The 18742-nt window shown below is 36.7% G+C and overlaps 1 protein-coding gene across 1 annotated transcript in view; it reads left to right on the top strand.

Moving 5' to 3' along the window:
* Positions 1–13436, top strand: part of LOC140160800 (uncharacterized) — an 81891-nt gene extending 68455 nt beyond the window's left edge. The window contains exon 4 of the mRNA XM_072184109.1: positions 2918–13436. Coding sequence (XP_072040210.1) covers positions 2918–3173 — 256 coding nt within the window. The 3' untranslated portion in view covers positions 3174–13436. The remainder of the gene's footprint in view (positions 1–2917) is intronic.
* Positions 13437–18742: the final 5306 nt, after the last annotated feature.

Raw genomic sequence — 18742 nt, 5'->3', positions numbered from 1 at the left:
TACAGAGACAACCTTGAACTTGATGTTCAATAGCTGTAGGAATGGCATCAATAATAGCTGCTGTATGTTTTCCCCCTCAGATAGTCATTTTGATGTATTCAGTTGTACGTTTCTTGGTCTTGTTGTCCTGCATGAAAAATCTTCATATTGATTTGGATTTCTGGGTGAATTTGGCTATTCCAGTTGAAATTCATGCATCTCCTGTGGGAGACATGACATTAATCTCCCATACAGGGAGTGTGAGTTTCAAATGGAGTTACCTGAATGGGTGATTGCTGCTGATGATACTTTGTTCGGTTTATATAAGGCGGAAATTATTTTCCCAACTCACGCTCGCGCGTAAATTCACTTAGGCGTGCGCCAGTCACTTACGCAACGCACACCCAGCGTAAGTAAGTATTGCGCCAACCGCGCTTCATGCCATTCTATATCAATACACGGTGTTATGAGTCTTATTTTTTCCGCCTTATATATGCCGAACAAACTTTAGCTATCTTTTGCTGATGAGGTTGTGGATGACATACCTAGTATGCTATCTACTGCTGATGATGGTGTGGATAACATACTTGTATGCTATCTTTGGCTGATAAGGGCGTGGATGACATACTTGGTATGCTATCTACTGCTGATACGGGTATGGATGACATACTTGGTATGCTATCTACTGCTGATACGGGTATGGATGACATACTTGGTATGCTATCTACTGCTGATACGGGTGTAGATGACATACTTGGTATGTTATCTACTGCTGATACGGGTATGGATGACATACTTGGTATGCTATCTACTGCTGATACGAGTATGGATGACATACTTGGTATGCTATCTACTGCTGATAAGGGTGTAGATGACATACTTGGTATGCTATCTACTGTTGATAAGGGTGTAGATGACATACTTGGTATGTTATCTACTGCTGATACAGGTATGGATGACATACTTGGTATGCTATCTACTGCTGATATGGGTATGGATGACATACCTGGTATGCTATCTAATACTGATGAGGGTGTAAGTGGGTGACATGTTCACATACTTAGTCCCCCCCAATATTTCCATAGGGGTACATCCAAAGACATTGTTATGCAGAACCAAAAACTTACAAAGTCCCAAAGACTATATTTAGTGATTCTTAGAGGGTTTTTGATTACTCAATCACCTGATAGAAATCATAATTAGCTGTAACCATACACATTCAAACGCAAGGGCCCAATCAAACCCCATGTTTGACTGATATTTTCTTCAATTCTTTGATTTACTTGCCTTTAGGACCAATTCAATAGTGGTCATAATCTTACCATCTTATTCCCTTTTTGGTATCGCTATCTCACGATAATTATGATAGTTGCTATATTGGATATTTACATTTTGACTTTTAGAAAGCGGAAAAAATTTAATCACTGCTTAAGAATTTTGTACTTTTTGCTGGAGGGCCTCCTTGGAAATCAGTGTATTAACATTGAAGGGGCTACCCTGCCTAAAGAAAGAATAAATAAATAATTTAAGATTAACTGTTAGATTTCTTGCAAGGTGATGTGTGTGGTTTCCACTTTAAGGAAAAGAAAATTCACTTCCTGCAACAGTCTTGATTTAAACTTGTAGTAAAGACAAGTGCTTTTAAGAGTTTGCTTCTATACCAGAAGCTGTTGAAAAATAATGTATATTTCCGCCTATAGTGTCAACAGTAAATTGATTCTTTATACAAGTTTAGTGAATAACAAGGAAGTACTCCAACAAAATTATTCACATAGTTGAAGATGAGAAAGGAAAGAAAGAAAAACCACACAGATGTATATTTCCATCTGAAAGTGGTTACCAGGAAAACAACCCAACAGAATTTCTCTTTTTTTAGCTCTCACTTAGTTTCTTTGGTTTTTAGTTTGTTACTTTCCTGAGATTTCAAGTATACTTTGCTATGTTAATTTTACCTGCATTAATGGCTGTGACTTTGTCGTCTGCATCAGATACTGTTGTATCTCAAAAGGCTGCCTTGTGTGATTTTTATTATCATTGCTGTATTTCATATTATTGTTTTATATTTCAGCATGCTTCTTTCTTTTTGTGAATGGACATGAGATTGTAATATATACCCATCCACCACAAACTGGTCGTAAAGTTGGCATTTTCCATTTTGAGATACAATCGAAAACAGTATATGGATTTCGATGTAAACTATAATGAATTTGACCTTTGTTGAACCATAACTTCACTTCCAGATGTCCGATGAAGCTGGTTGATGTGTCATTTTAAAGCTGAAAGTGCATTCTTTCAAAATCTGCAATAAAAAGAAAATGACCTAGAGCCGACTTTACTACCACTTTGTGGTGGATGGTCACATATTGTGATAATACTCAACAAATTAATATATATCGTTAATTTTACAGTGTGTCTCATCACAATCAGATGACAATAATTTTACAAAAATCACACAAGGCAGCCTTTTGAGATCCAAGAGTATGTGATGCTTGTATATGTGTCGGGTCTGATCACAGCCAGACCAAACGTGGCAATTGTAAATATGAGATACAGGCCAAAATAGATAGCAAAATTCAACAAGATACATAAGAAAATTGGCATTATAAACTGGCGTAACTTTGTTAACAAGTATGTTTAGGATGTAATGATTTCATCAATAGCACACTTGATTATAGTGAAATTTTATATAATGCTTACTCATTTTTCAACATTGCCATCTTTAGCCTGGTTTGACCAGATTATTTCGACTGCTCAGTGCCAAAAGTGGGTAAGTACAATAGCTGCCCTGTGAACATTTGGCAATTTACGCACAGTATATTGGTACTCATCTATACATGGCAGCTATTGCACTTACCCACTTCTGGCACTGAGCAGTCGATATTACATATTCATATGTAGTATCATATTACTAATTCTTGTATTTTTCTTACATTTCCAGATCTGACAAGGTAGATGCTGTTCAGTCCTTCTGGTTAGCAGAAAGCTACTACAATGAAGCCGATATACATTACGCCCAATGCCAAAAGAAACTAGTAGGGTCGCAACTAAGTCTTCAGCCTAAAGCAATGGGATCACAAACATCCTTGAAATCCAAATCTTTTTTTGGAAAATTAGCAGATAAATTCAAATCATCTTCCAGCAGTAGTTCGCTTCGGATTCAGATTCGGAAAAGAAGTGGAGGTGAAATCAGATGAAGATATCGCAATGGGGTCACAAACGTCCTTGAAATCAGAGAAAGAGGACAAGTCATTTTTCGGAAAGTTAGTCGACAAATTGAACTCATCTTCCAGCAGTAGTTCAGATTCGGAAAAGGAAGGGGCAGTGAAGTCGGGCAAGGATATTGCTATGGGATCACAAACATCCTTGAAATCAGAGAAAGAGGAAAAATCTTTTTTCGGAAAGTTAGCCGACAAATTTAAATCATCTTCCAGCAGTAGTTCGGATTCGGATTCGGAAAAGGAAGTTGGTGATGGTGCTAAAGGGGGTGCAGGTGGTGGTGGATCTAGTGCTGGTGATGATAGGTTTCCAAGGAGTTTTAGAGATTCAGGGGATGATACCCGGAAAGATGAAGAATCAGAGGAGGAGGTGGTTGAAAGATTTGATTCAGATCAGGAAGGTAAACGTAGCAAGGTCCTTCAAGAAGAGGATGATTGGTAGATACGATAAAATACACAAAATTACACTTGTAAATAGCAAAGGAGTGAAACTTGCATTTAAGAAATTAAGCATGTAGGTTTTTAGTGTTAATTAACAATTTGGTTTGGTCTGTTTAGAATGGCCTTAGGCAAAAAAAATGTTGGGTTGGTCGGTTGATTTTTTGTCTTTTATTATTTTTTTAAACCTTTAGTTTTTCAACATTACCATAAATATTAAATAATGCTTCTTCCGTAAAGGACATTTGTCAATTTTGACTACTGGATACTTGTTGGATAATCAATTTAAGACTAGTCTTTCAATAAAATATTTTTTTTGTTGAACATATGTGTAAAAATCATCATGCAAAAAAAAAAATGCAACCCTGATTTTTCAGGATTTATGGAAAAGTGGGTGATTATAATATTATTTACTTGTTTTATGTGTCACAATCTATATGAACCAGACCAAAGTCACAAATAATGAAATTGAAATATCGCAAAAATGAAAAGCAAAAAAATTTATAAAAAAAACATAATGAACATGGACATATAAAAAGTTCATAGTTTTGCAACCAATTATGCCAATGACTTGAGTACTTAGGATTTGAACAAGTTACATGTAGTAATAGCAATAACTAAAATGTGTCAAACATAAAAAGGCCTTCTTATAAATAGATTAATGCAGAACTGTAAATATCAAGAAAGCAATGTAATATTTTTTTGGAAGTAGTGTAAAAATTGTGGAATAAACAATGTTTTGATATACCAAAGTTGTATTATAACCATTTAAAGGAGTATTTCGTGATCCTAGCATCCTCTTTTTATGACATTTTTCAGTACATACCCACGAAAAAAGCATATTCCCAAAATTTCAGTTGATTCCGATATTGCATTTGCGAGTTATGCATGATTATGTGTATTACACTGCTCCATAGACAATACGTTGTAATTTCCTTCTGGTGCACCAGAACGAAATTCAAATTTCACGATATCTTTGCTAAACGAATTAATCTGCAAGAAATATTTTGTACATAAACATTATGTAGCCAGAGGTTTTTAGTGATATAAAAATCTCAACTTTTTTTGAGAAAAGTGGGGGAATGAGGCTGTGGATCACGAAATGCCCTTTTAATATTAAGATTAGTTTTGATGACATATGCAAATGATTTATTTGCCTTTGTATGATGTGTATTTAATTTGTAAAAGTATTGATTAGATTTCTGTCCATTGATGGAGTGAACAAGGGATAGCGGTACATTTAGAAAACTTTCAGGTGAGCAAATTTCACACTTCAAATAGTTTAAATAGTTTAATATTCACAATTGATTAGATTTGTTGTTGTTGTTGTTGTTGTTGTTGTTGTTGTTGTTGTTGTTGTTGTTGTTGTTGTTGTTGTTGTTGTTGTTGTGGATGATGATGATGACAACGACGATGGTGAGTAGCAGGAGGATTGTGATGAATGCAGATGAATATGAAGGAATTAAGGAACAAGAGATAATATTTTTGATTCATATTTTTAAATATTTAATTTTGAAAATGATAATGATATAATATAATAAATTGTGTGTGAAGATATATGGCCTTGATGATACCCACTGATTGTATATTATCACCGGCTGGAAAAACATTGATTAATGTGTACTGCATTGAAAATTAGAACGCTTTGAAATTGTTCAAAACATTATTTTCAAAATGTATTGAGATTTTCTGGAGATGGTGTGGCACTATGTGCAAATTATAAACCAGGAAACATGCCTAGCACAGGTAGAATGCTTACTGAGAAACCTGCTATTTATGTATTAATTCTCTCCACGCTGGTGTCGACTGCAGACGACAAGTTTTTTCAAAATTTCAAAAATTTCAGAAATGTAAATTTTCATGACCATATTTGGAATCAGCATGAAAAATGCATTAAAATTAGTACAAACAAGCCTAGTATTGGTTCAGTAGTTCTTTAGATAGCTCTTGATATTTTGAGAAAATATTTCAAAACTTGAACTTTTTCCATTGAAGCACATGGCTAGCATGCAGAGCATTAAATTATATAAAAAAGACAAATTGGTTCACCTCCTCAAAACTAAGGTATAATGCATTAGCTTTGACATGTCAACCAACTGAATTATGTATACAAGACTATGAAATGCACCCGACGAAATGCTTATTGTCATGTACTGTCTAAAACAAATCAAAATGTTGAACAATCATGTTCAGATGCCTTAAAGAATTAGACATAGACAATTATATGTTGTGAACAGTTACTCACTGATTGTCACCAAGCATTACAGAAATTCAACAGAAAATAGCTCAACTAGGAATGAACAGTCTGCTGTTGAATGTTGCCAAACCATTTCATTGTCAATGTGCAATTTGTTTTACGTTGATGAGACAAAACCCTACAATTTTGAGAAACAAAATAAAAACAGAAGTGACACTTGAAGGTAAGAAAAGGGAGCAATGACAAGGCATCTAAGTTAAAGACTGCTCAGTGCCAAAAGTGGGTAAGTGCAATAGCTGCCATGTGAACAATTGGCAATTAACACAAAGTATATTATACTCATCTACACATGACAGCTACACATGGCAGCTATTGCACTTACCCACTTCTGGCACTGAGCAATCAGTAAGTTCTACACACAAAATGTTTGAATGCATACCAATTCCTTGAACTGTCATGTTGGACAGCATTGAAATGTTTGGGTAAAAATCAACACATTTTTTGCATACTACAGACTGACGGGTCTACTCTAAACATGTCCTCGCAAATTAGCTCAAGTTGACTGCTGAACTACATTCATGACAATACTGATATGATGTCACTACTTGAATGTAGTTTTGGGCTACATTACCTGTGACTTGCAATGTTTGAGACCAGGGGTTCTCAAATATATTTGCTTGTGGGCCAGAGAGGGTCAAACTCATTTCAAAGATCTGTTTTTGAGGGCCATATACACCTTGTTTTGCTATGTTGACTGTATTTTGCTGTTCAAGGGCCAACCGCAATTGGTCGGCAGGCCCGATCTGGCCCGTAGAACGCCTATTCAGAACCCTATTTTAGACAGACAGACATACTCCTGCATTTTGCTATAAAACTTATATATAACTTAAACTGAATATTACTTAACAACATTGGTAATTCCTTGATATTCAGTTATGAATGCAGACATTAACCCCCTGAGCACTACATGCCGATCTAACATTGCCTCTGATTGGCCAATTACATGATATCTTCATTTTAATCACCAATCAGAATGGAGCTTTGCAAATAATTCACCCGAATTTTTTTGTGGTGAAATTATTCTAACAATGTTGCTGATTGGTCCAATTGATAATGAAAACTTCTTTTTGGCCAATAGGCAGGTAGTTCTCATGGGGTTAACAAGCAGGAGCACCTCAACATGACACCGCAAAATTTACCCAAAACCCAGTCCGTGGCAAAACTGGCAGTGTCATTTATTCCTATTCTTTTATTTAATGATACGTAGAGTAACAAGTTTTGGCATGCTGTAGACACAGACTGGCAGCATAGACTGACAGGCCTACTCTAGCTATTTAACTATTTACCCTGAAGATATCGAATAGGAAGTTGTATTAGTTGGTTTCCAACCAGGCTGACACATCTGACACAATTAAATGTTTCCATGTTGGTTTACAAACAATTGATGTCTACAACCCTAGAATTCTTGAGGCATATTCATGCATGATACCTAAGTACATTAGTCTATTTCCCTTTAAGAACTTAAGGTGGTATTTGAGGCATTTTGCTCTATGCATGTTTTAAATAGACCACACCTATCAATATGCCTGAAGCAAATTGGACATGGTTTCCAAAATATATCAATAAAGTTAATGAGCTAAAATGACTGAAAAGGCTCATTAATATGTAATTTTTGCCAATATTTTGCTAATAATCCATGCATAAATGTTCAGAGTATACTTTTATTTTGCATACTTGAAACTTGATTAAAGTGTTTCTAATATGTTCTAATATATTTTATAGTCTACCCACCCTTTAATTTGCATAATTAATTATCATTTATGCAAATTAGCTCATATTTAAGAATTTTTAACTCTTAGAAGACAGACATAATTTTCTTCTTTAAGTCTGTGGAGACACAGTATCAAAAGATCCCTTAGATTTGTCAACTTACGAGCAGTACTTTCAAGGTTTGTTTAATCTGCTTCCAGACATGTAAGAAACTTTTCAATATGCTGTTTAAAAATAAGAATAAGGCTACATTGTATCTACATAAACTGCAGGGTTGAGTTAACAGGATAACTTCTGCACTTTTAAGTCCATCAAAGTGTCCTTGATGCTAATAGCCACAGGTTGATTTGAGAATATATATGCATTTTTTTTATTAATTATATAATTTGCTGTTTAGTACTGGCATGTGTGTGTCCAATTGAATTGATTTGGTTTTCTGTATAATCACATTTAATGAAATCAATTTTGAGAGGCGTGTAATTATAGGCTATCATCACAGCAGAAAGTTGTGCCTTCCCAGCATGCCTTATTGGGCTATTCCAGTTGAAATCCATACACTCCCTTTGTAAGACATGACCTTAATCTTCAACGTAGGGAGTGTGAAATTCAAATGGGGTTACTGGGGTTCAATGGGGTGACTCTGCACATTTGAAACCTACACCCCTCTGTGGAAGATTAAGGTTATGTCTTCTATAAGGGGTGTATGGATTTCAACTGGAATATCTATAAAGTAGGGTCTGCTTGATGCTTTAAAAAATACAAAGCATCTGAACATAGGCCAATTGTGTAGCTTGTCTGAGTAACAGGTTCAGTGTTTAATTTTCCCCAAGCGGGTGTCGAGTGCAGACTACAACTTTCAAATTTTTTATTTAAAATTCAAACATTTCAGAATTGTACATGTTCATGACCATATTTGGAATCAGCATGAAAAATGTATTAAAATGAGTACAAACAAGTTGGTTCAGTGGCTCTTGAGATAGCTCTTGATATTTTGAGAAAATATCTGAAAACTTGGAACTTTTTATGTTGAAGGCAATTAGCACACTCAATTGCTGCATGGGAAGGTCGGAGAGGTACGATTTTCTGCTGTGGGCTATCATAAAATTTTCTCTTAAAATCATATACATTTTCAATTGTTAAAAGATGAAATGCTGAAGGTATTATTTTTCTGAATATTGAGCATTGTAACGCTGTATATTTGCATTATTTCATATATGAAGTATTGGATTCTTACTGCCATAGGGTTTTTTTTTGTACTGAGAATGGATAAGTTGACATGTTCAAGACTATAAGCAAGTTTGAACCCACCTTGAGTTATATTGTTGCACAATGAAGTTGAGTTGCACAATTAATTTGCCAATCTCACTTTCACAACATGAATTTTCAAAGCATTTTAAAATGCAATTTGATATTTGCTGTGTTCATGATTGTACCACCATTTGTATTAATTTTATGTAAGTATTTTCACAAGGGTATTTGAAGCAACTTATTTTGTAAAAATTTGTAGCAACCAGTCTTCAAAGTTTGGTAACTGTGTCAATCTGCACCATAAGTATGTATGTTAATAATTAAAAATATAATCATATTTTTGTTTGTAAGATGATGAAAGCACTTTGAAAGCAAGTTTGTTATTTTATTCATAAAATGCTTTACAAAAGCACTTTAATTTGAAGTTGGTTACTTTATTCATAAATTGCTGTATCAAAGCACTTTAATTTGAGCTTTGTTACTTTATTCAGGATAACATTTGTAATGCAGTGTAATATTTAGCACACACATTGGTGACAGGGTTGAAATTGTAGAAGAAAAAAAATAGAAATATTTTTGATAGCAATCAGTAGTCTTCATTTGAATATTGAATAACTTATGCATATGATTATTCCAGTTGAAATCCATACACCCTCTGGAAGACATGACCTTAATCTTCCATACAGGGGTGAAGATTTTAGATGGGAGTTACCTGAATGGGTGATTCCATTTAAAATCTACACCCCCCTGTGTGAGAGATTAAGGTCATGTCTTCCATAGGGGGTGTATGGAAATTGAATAGTCCATATTTCAAAATTTTAGATATAGTGGATGTATTTGATATTAATTCCACCTTAATTGTTAAGTGTGTATTTGTAAATTTTGTTGCACCCTATATATACCAGCGCCATTTAGTATTCACTGGGACACAGTGTTCAGCCTCCCTAGAATTTTGGTGCCCCAAATGAGGTATTTTATTCTCCAAAAATTGCATAATTTTGCACCAAAATTGTGGCAAGTGGCCACGGAGGGGACACTGCTGTAACAGCATTAAGTAGTATTAAACTAAAATGATAATTATCACCTTGACATTGTGTGTGTGTGATTATGTGTATATTTTGTTTCGGTTGTGGGGTGTGTGGGTGTGTGTGTGTGGGGGGGGGGTTGAGAGGTATATGTTCAGAATTGAGTGAGAGCCTAACGACCATGTAGAGCAGGGGTTCTCAATTAGAAATGTTCAAGGGCCATTGAAGTGCAAAACATACTTCAAACTTGCTTGCTTGAGGGCCAAATGCACTTGAATTTCTTATGTTTTCCTTTATATTTTAGACCAATTCAAGGGCCAAACACAATTAGCTGGCGGGCCGGATTTGGCCCGCGGGCCGCCTATGGAGAACCCCTGATTTAGAGAGTAGATCAATTGAATTGTATGAGATTCAAAATGCATTCATTTTTGTCTGTTCTATTACTTCTTTGTATGATATTTTTTTGTGTGTGAATTACAAAAATAATTTTGTGCCTTGGTATATAAAGTTGGTCAAATTATGTACATAAATAATAATAAATTGCAGGTGCAGATATTAAAAATTCTATTTTGTTTTTGAAATAATTTCCCTAAAAGTGATGTTAAGTTGGGTCTTCAATCAATAGTGTCAGGCAGATGAATTTGGCAAATAGGGTTGATGTATCGGGATCTTTTCCCTGAAAGAGGCTAGATAACCCTAAAAGTCACCAAAAGCTTTTAAAAAAAATTGTAAATAAATTTTGAAAATATTCTGAATTATTATCACAGGATTTCTGCCAAAATCAATCCACATTGACCAAAATATGACTTTTTAATTTGATAGAGTTTAAAAAAAGATGCCATAAAAGCAAAATCTAGGTTTCACCTTACATCATTGATTATAAAGTTTTTGTGAACCAGGCCTCTGGATTTTTATTCTACATTTATGTAACATGTTTGAAGCAGGTGATTGCCAGTGTTTTTTTATCTAGAAATCATGAGGCTATATTACCTGTATCAATATTCCATGAAAATTGAGACTAGCTCTGGGCTATTCCAGTTGAAATCCATCCACCCTATGGAAGACATGACCTTAATCTCCCACACAGGGGGTGTAGATTTCAAATGGAGTCACCCATTCATTCACCCATTTGAAATTCACACTTCCTGTGTGGAAGATTAAGGTCATATCTTGCATAGGGGGAGTATGGATTTCAACTGGAATTGCTGCAATGTTTTCTGCTCTACATCATGTTGAACATGAGTAATGTAGAACAGATGTAACTAAAACTGCCATATCAATTATGTATAACTGTGTTCACATTGTCGGACATACGCCTGGCGGAACTTGATCGGCGCAAAGTGCTGGGAGTAGTGGTAGGTGTTGCCAGGAGTGGCGGTCAGCGTAAATTCCACCAGGCATACATTTGACAATTTACTCCTGACAAAATCTATGCCAGACGTATGTTGCATGGTGACTGATACCCCTGGCAACCAGTGTATAAAGTTTTACTTTTTTTTGGTTGGAACTAAGAAATTACGTTTCATGTGGTTGAAAAAGGTCATCAGTGGCGTGTCCAGGGGGGCTTTGGGGGCACTTTGTTAAAAATCATGTAAAATCAGCAGTTTTTTGGCAATTTCAACCATTAAGCCCCCCACATAACTCGGAAAGCCCTCTGAGCCCCCACAGGAACAGATCCTGGACACGCCGGTGGTCACAGACACACCGGAAGTGTTAGCCAATGTTTACACCGACCATCAGAAGTGAATATTTGGTGGAACTGGTTTGGCATAGGCTATTTGTGGACACACGGTAGGGGTAGGGGAAATATGGAATTTTTATCAATGTTAGCGTACGTTTACACCAGGTGTAACTCAAAATGTGAACACGACTACTAACACATGAATGAGTATTAGGTTATTGGGACTGTTATCACCTGTCTATAAATAAACAAACAATAATGCTTCATAAGTTGAAATGTACCTTTAAATAAGTTAGTTAGACAGGTGAATATATCAATCCATGGCTACAAAAAAAACACCTGTATGTGTTACATAGTAAAAAATGTCCCTCTAAACATAGTAGTTGAAAGCCGTGTTGAAAGCACAGTGAGTTGAAGGCATTTTAGTTGGATTATGTATGTGGACTATTTACCAGTTGTCTGTCTCACACAATATGACAATTTTAACATGGGCCTTTAGAGATTTGAATCTAGATTACTGCTCATGTAGATTTAAAATGTTCATAACGTATAATGTATTTACACAGATGACCTAGGAGAGAGGTTCTGGGAAATAGTAAACTATATGCTGTTTACAACAAATAAATGAAAGACATGTGAAGCTTTTATGATTAACAAAAAGTCCAGGCACAAAAGTGCATATCACTCTACAGACACACAAAAATGCACTTTTGTTGGTGCTTTGTGTATTGTGCTGTTCCATTTAAAATGCACACTACCCCTGTGGAAGATTTTGGAAATAATTTCCGCAGGGGGAGTATGCATTTCAAATGGAATGAACACATTAGGCACCTCCATTTGAAACTCCCTTTCTTAATAAAATGTACACTTTAGGCAGCTCCATTTGAATTTTATACACCCTCTGCGAAAGATTAAACCTGAATCTTCAAGAGAGGGAGAATGAGTTTCAAATGGAGCTGCCTAATGTGTTCATTCCATTTGAAATGCATACTCCCTCTGTGCAAGATATTTGTAAAATCTTCCGCAGGGGTAGTGTGGGATTTTTTTTAAAATTCCAGTTGAAAACTTTATAATTTGTAAGAACTTGTCACTGTAATTCTGGCATGACTGTCGTTATATTTTTGTCATCTTGAGTCTCACACAGGGGCACACACCCAGAGCCACAATTAGACAATTCTGTCGCAGAGGTTGTATAGCAGTTTTTGCAATGGGAAAAATACTTTGTTATAAGTCTTATCACTTGAATGCTAAAAATGCAATGCATTAGTGTTGACTAATGCCCCGTCAAACTGTAAGATATCAAAGTTCAATCAAACAAGCAAGTTATATAAATGCCTTAGTAAGGCTATGAAGCAGGTGTGTCTATAGTCTTGTATAGCTGGATTCTTAGAATACAAAATCTACTCTAAGAGGATCAAAAGGCTACTAGAGAGAAATAGATTGAAATATTATCTCTAATTGTTTGAATATTTCATAGTTTGACTCTTTTTGATGTAATATACTAAATTTGAATCGGGGTGTATCAGGTGTATGTGACACGATCTGGTCCATGGGAGCCAAAGGTGGCAAATTTGAAACTGAGATAAATGTAAAAATATGAAGTAAAAAACAATAAAATACAAAGGAAAATAGACATCAAAAAGCTTCATAACTTTAGAACTAAGTATGCTAGACCTTTGGGGTTTTCAGTAAATGATAGCCTATTGTATGTATAATGTAATAATTACAGTAACTCAATTTTCAAAAATGCCTCCTTTAGCCCCCATGGACCAGATTGTGTCACATATATCTTTGAGCTTATAATATATTTAAGACCATTGTAAGCCCACTCTTATCAGATACAAGGAGTGACCTGGTGGTCTGCAGTTTGACTTGCATCATTTTTGTAAAAATGATACCTCAGTCAATGTTATATATATCCAAAGATTCTCGTTAAAGCCATAATGTACGATTTCTGCCAAATTTTAATTTTGTTATTCTTTACCCAAAATGCTGAAATGATATTAGTAATACCGGCCATGTAGAGTTTCTGTGCATTTTAAGGTGAAATATCAAGATAAAGTGAAAGGAACCCCACTGCCTATAGTCGTTAAGCATGGAATTCAATGGGGATTTAAAGTCATAATTTATGACTTTATGGCCAAATTGCTATGTTGACTTACTAACACAAAAAATTTGGCCGATTCCATTTAGGTGTAAGATGGAACATGTGTAAACATTGTACACTATGGCTTTAATAGAGTGGATGGAAACCTGAAGGACGGTCCCTGAAGTTGTTATATTGTAAATATTCATATGTTTTTGTTTGATGCACAGCACAAGCTAGCGTTTATATGTAAATAATTGATCTGTCTGATAGAAAAATAAAGACTTATTTGTTACCTTTTAAGTTGTCAAAGCCAAGCGTGTGCCTTATGCATAGATTATTGAATTATGTATAGAATTGAATGAATAAAAATAAAAATATGAGCTTTTAAGTTGCTAAAAATATTATTTTTATTGACCATTTTGTTATTTCTTTTAGTTATGTTATTCATAAGGCACTAGTCTTATTAGGAGATTGTGGTGTAAGAAACAAAATTACAAGTTCTGTGTATACATGTATACTTTGCTTTTTATTTTGTTAGAGAAGTTTTTGACAGGACAACCAAATTTAACAATTAGAGGCTTTTAAATACATGCAAGTAAATGTGACCCCCGGGGGGGTACTCAAGTTTGGTTTTGGTAGGGACGTGCCGCTGAGATTTTGGAAGTGGACCCATAAATATACCAATTTTTCAAGAAATTTGGACCCATTGATATACCAAAAGTCGAAATTTTCGGCCGAATTTAACCAAAATTGTAGGAAAATTTTGGCTAGATTAAGGGAAAATTGGGCTGTTTTCCGAAAGAATTGAGAACATTTTGAAAAAAGGACCCATTCATATACCAAAATAGGCTTTGAAAAGGGGGTCATTGATATACCAGAAGGCTGAAAATGCTACCCATGTTTGCGCACGTCCCCGTATGGTCATTTGTACTGAGTACCCCCGGGATGTGACCAGGGAGGCATCCTCCAAACTTTGGCTTTTCCCCTCCCCAAAGTCCCCCAGTCGGAACAAGTAATCACCAAAAGTCGCAAAATATGGGGCAAAAGATGCCAAATCATGGGGTAATTTAATATTTTTGTCCCCCCTCTCCCAAGCTCACTTTGCCCTCTCCCCCCCCTCAAAAGATCTTGTGCTGCTAATGAATATGGCAGATGATGTTGGCAAATGCAAATTTGCTGCAAGGGCCAACGTACATGAGGGATATTTGCAAGGAGGCGTACCTTGATATAATATGCTCTCCCGAAATTTTGAGGTGGTGGGTCTTTGGGAGCTGACTGCGTACCGGTAAAAGGGGGGTCTTTTGAAGCTGCGAACAGTCAAAATCAAGGATCTTTCTTGGCTCTCTGGTTTGAAAATTGCCTGAAAAGAAAACTTTGAGGAATGGGCAATTTAGGGGTCTTTTTAAATCTGAAATTATTAAAATCAAGGGTCTTAGGAGCTCTATTTTGGTCAAATTTAGGGAGTCTTTTCGGAGCTGCCAAATCCAAAAAGGGAGGTCTTTCCGGGGGGTGCATACCAGGATGGATATTTGTGTTAAGTGCCCCCCTTGATATCAACTTTAGGGCCCATATCGCTTCTGAAAATGCAAATATTTTACATCCTTTTGAAGTCTAAATAGTTTCAAATTTGCACCCCCCAAAAAAAAAAAAAAAAGAAAAGAAAGAGAAAAAGATGAACCCAAACATGTTTTTAACATGAAAGAATAACATCCCTGTATCGGTACATCAATAATAAGTATGTGCAGTAACTTTGCTTGCACGTTTCTTCAGTGGCAGAGCCTAGACTCTCACACAAGGCCAAGAAGGTCTCAAGGCCAAGAAGACATCATAGACCAATAAGGTCTCAAGGCCAAGAAGGCAAGTAGGCCTCAAGGCCAAGAAGGTCTCAAGACCAAGAAGGCCTCAAGGTCTCAAGGCCAAGAAGGTCTCAAGGCCAAGAAGGCAAATAGGCCTCAAGGTCTCAAGGCCAAGAAGGCAAGGTCTCAAGGCCAAGAAGGCAAGTAGGCCTCCTCAAGGCCAAGAAGGTCTCAAGGCCAAGAAGGCAAGTAGGCCTCAAGGCCAAGAAGGTCTCGAAGGCAAGTAGGCCTCAAGGCCAAGAAGGTCTCAAGGCCAAGAAACCAAGAAGGTCTCAATGCAAAGAAGGTCTCAAGGTCAAGAAGGTCTCAAGGCCAAGAAGGTCTCAAGGCCAAGAAGGTCTCAAGGCCAAGAAGGCACCAAGGCCAAGAAGGCCTCAAGGCCAAGAAGGTCTTAGGGCCAAGAAGGTCTCAAGGCCAAGAAAGCCTCAAGGCCAAGAAGGTCTCAAGGCCAAGAAGGTCTCAAGGCCAAGAAGGCAAATAGGCCTCAAGGTCTCAAGGCCAAGAAGGCAAGTAGGCCTCAAGGCCAAGAAGGTCTCAAGGCCAAGAAGGCAAGTAGGCCTCCTCAAGGCCAAGAAGGTCTCAAGGCCAAGAAACCAAGAAGGTCTCAATGCAAAGAAGGTCTCAATGCAAAGAAGGTCTCAAGGCCAAGAAGGTCTCAAGGCCAAGAAGGTCTCAAGGCCAAGAAGGCACCAAGGCCAAGAAGGCCTCAAGGCCAAGAAGGTCTCAAGGCCAAGAAGGTCTCAAGGCCAAGAAAGCCTCAAGGCCAAGAAGGTCTCAAGGCCAAGAAGGCCTCAAGGCCAAGAAGATCTCAAGGCCAAGAAGGTCTCAAGGCCAAGAAAGCCTCAAGGCCAAGAGGGTCTCAAGGCCAAGAAGGTCTCAAGGCCAAGAAAGCCTCAAGGCCAAGAAGGCACCAAGGCCAAGACGGTCTTAAGGCCAAGAAGGAAACGTTTATATCGCAAAGTTAAACCAAAAAAAACCCACAATTTTGCTGCACAGTCTGGTGTTGTTTACCGCCTTTGCATTCAAATGTACAGGAAGACCACCCGCTGTGTTGACGGCCACTTCCAGACTTCCTATCTGCAAGCTGTTATGGACGCGCGGAGGTGGCCACATTCGTATTAATAATTACGTATTTATAAATGTAGTCGAAGGATACTGTTTATATTTGTACATGTAAACCTTACAGCTGTGATTGTGTCATTTTTATTCTATATACTATGCATATGATGTGAATATTGCTGTGGTATGAAAACCAAATTTGTCTAATTTCCAGCATCAAACTCATTGGCTCATATATTGTATTCTGAGTTTCAGTGTAAAATGTGCGTGAAGGTCGTATTCAAAGGTACCTCAATATGGTGCGTCATGTTTCTCATTTGATAGCACGAGTCAAACACCGGTTAAACCAACCAATAATCCTATTGCTGAAGAGGATAATAGACTTCTACTTATTTCTATAGAATCCTTAAATAGATCTAGTCTTTGTTTGCTTTGGCTTAATCCTGTTCAAGTGATTGGTTACAAAGCATTGTATTGTGTCTAGGTATGTATAACCAACAATTAACAATGAGAGGACATTCCTGAACCTCGACTTGGGGATGATTTGAAATTACCACCAATTATGACTGTTTGATATTTATTACCAGCAATGTGGAAAAAGAGACACATGTAGAACCGAAAAAAAGTACTATTTTGTTGAAGGAGCAGAGTTCAACAAACCATAACCCCGCTTCTGGATATCGTTTGAAGTCAAATGATATATCATTTTAAAGCTTATGATATATATTTTCTAAACACGAAATAAAACAAAATTGACTGGGCCGACTTTACGGCTGATTCGTGGTGTACAGTCACATATTGCTTGACATTTTCGTACTAGACAAGTGCAAACTGAATGGAACAGTTGAAGGTTTTCAGATATATTGGAAAGCTAGTCTTCACATAAGGCATTGCACTAGCAGTATTGACACACAGATCACTGAGCAAAGAGCCAGTAAAAGAAATAAGCTGGTCTTCTGTTAAAGGCGGTCTGTACAAATTCATTCAACCAAATGGTTAAACCCCGGGGAGAGTTCTTCGCAGAAGTTTGTACGAGGATGTGCCACTACGCAGACTTTCGGATGCTGCCTTTCTCTATCATGCCTGTCTACTTATTGCTGTTTGTGCAGCCCATCGGTATACCAATTTGAAAAGGTATACCCCAAAACTGGCATATTCCTGTTTACCTTCAACCAGGGACACACCCCCCTCCTCTCCCCGATTAAACCGACATGAATGCATGAGTAATTATTATGTCTTTGTTTTGGGTGTATTGGACAAGACATATTTTTAAGATTAAAATATTTGTTATAACAGCTGTGCCGTGCACATTGGTAAATTTAATCCTAGTGGTAGGACTTTGCACTGCAATTCAGGTTAACTGTTATTATTCTTGCTGATTTGAATCATTAAAACTAGTATTCTAAAGCTGTTATGATATTCTACAATCCTAGCCTAGTACACTGTATACATAATCAAAATGTTAACACCATACTGAAATTTTGGGTGTGGAGGGTGGGACAATTTTCCGTCCTAGGATTGATTACAGATATCAGAACCGGGGATGGTCCACCTTCTCTTTTGCTGTTATGATATTCTACAATCATAGCCTAGTACACTGTATACATTAATGTTAACACCATATTGAAATTTTGGGTGTGGAGGGTGGGAAAATTTTCCGTACTAGGATTGATTGCAGATAGTAGAACAAGGGATGGTCCACCTTCTCATTTTGTAAAGCTCTGACTCTGAGTTGTGTGTTAATCAATTGGTTGTGAGGAAAGTGGGTCATGACACCATAATAATTGTTGGTGTGCTGTTTCTTTTATAAAGCATCATTTGGTAGGCATAGACAATAATATCGTTTTACGTACGGGCAATTATAAATATGTACAATTGATCAGACCGACTATAAAAATGAGTAAAAAACCCGGTTTAAAAACCAACATCAATGTAATAATTCCTCCTCGTCTTTGTCCGTGCTGTCCTTAGAAACAAACACCCCAATTTTAGGGATGCTTTTTCTACTGCCCTATTCGTGCCTAGAAGGTCACATGAAAGGCAAGTTAAGAACCCAACATAACTTTAAAAATCTAGCCTGATCGAGAAACTCACAAGTTTTGACCCGGGGGTTTGGTGAGCCAAGCAATTCCCCTGGTTCTTAAAGAAATTCATTATATTTGTTTAGAAATATTGACTTATGAAT

The sequence above is a fragment of the Amphiura filiformis genome, chromosome 9 (assembly GCF_039555335.1).
Source record: "Amphiura filiformis chromosome 9, Afil_fr2py, whole genome shotgun sequence".
In the NCBI taxonomy this organism is placed as follows: Eukaryota; Metazoa; Echinodermata; class Ophiuroidea; order Amphilepidida; family Amphiuridae; genus Amphiura; species Amphiura filiformis.
Note: the sequence above shows the minus strand (reverse complement) of the source record. Positions and strands in the feature narration are given on the sequence as shown.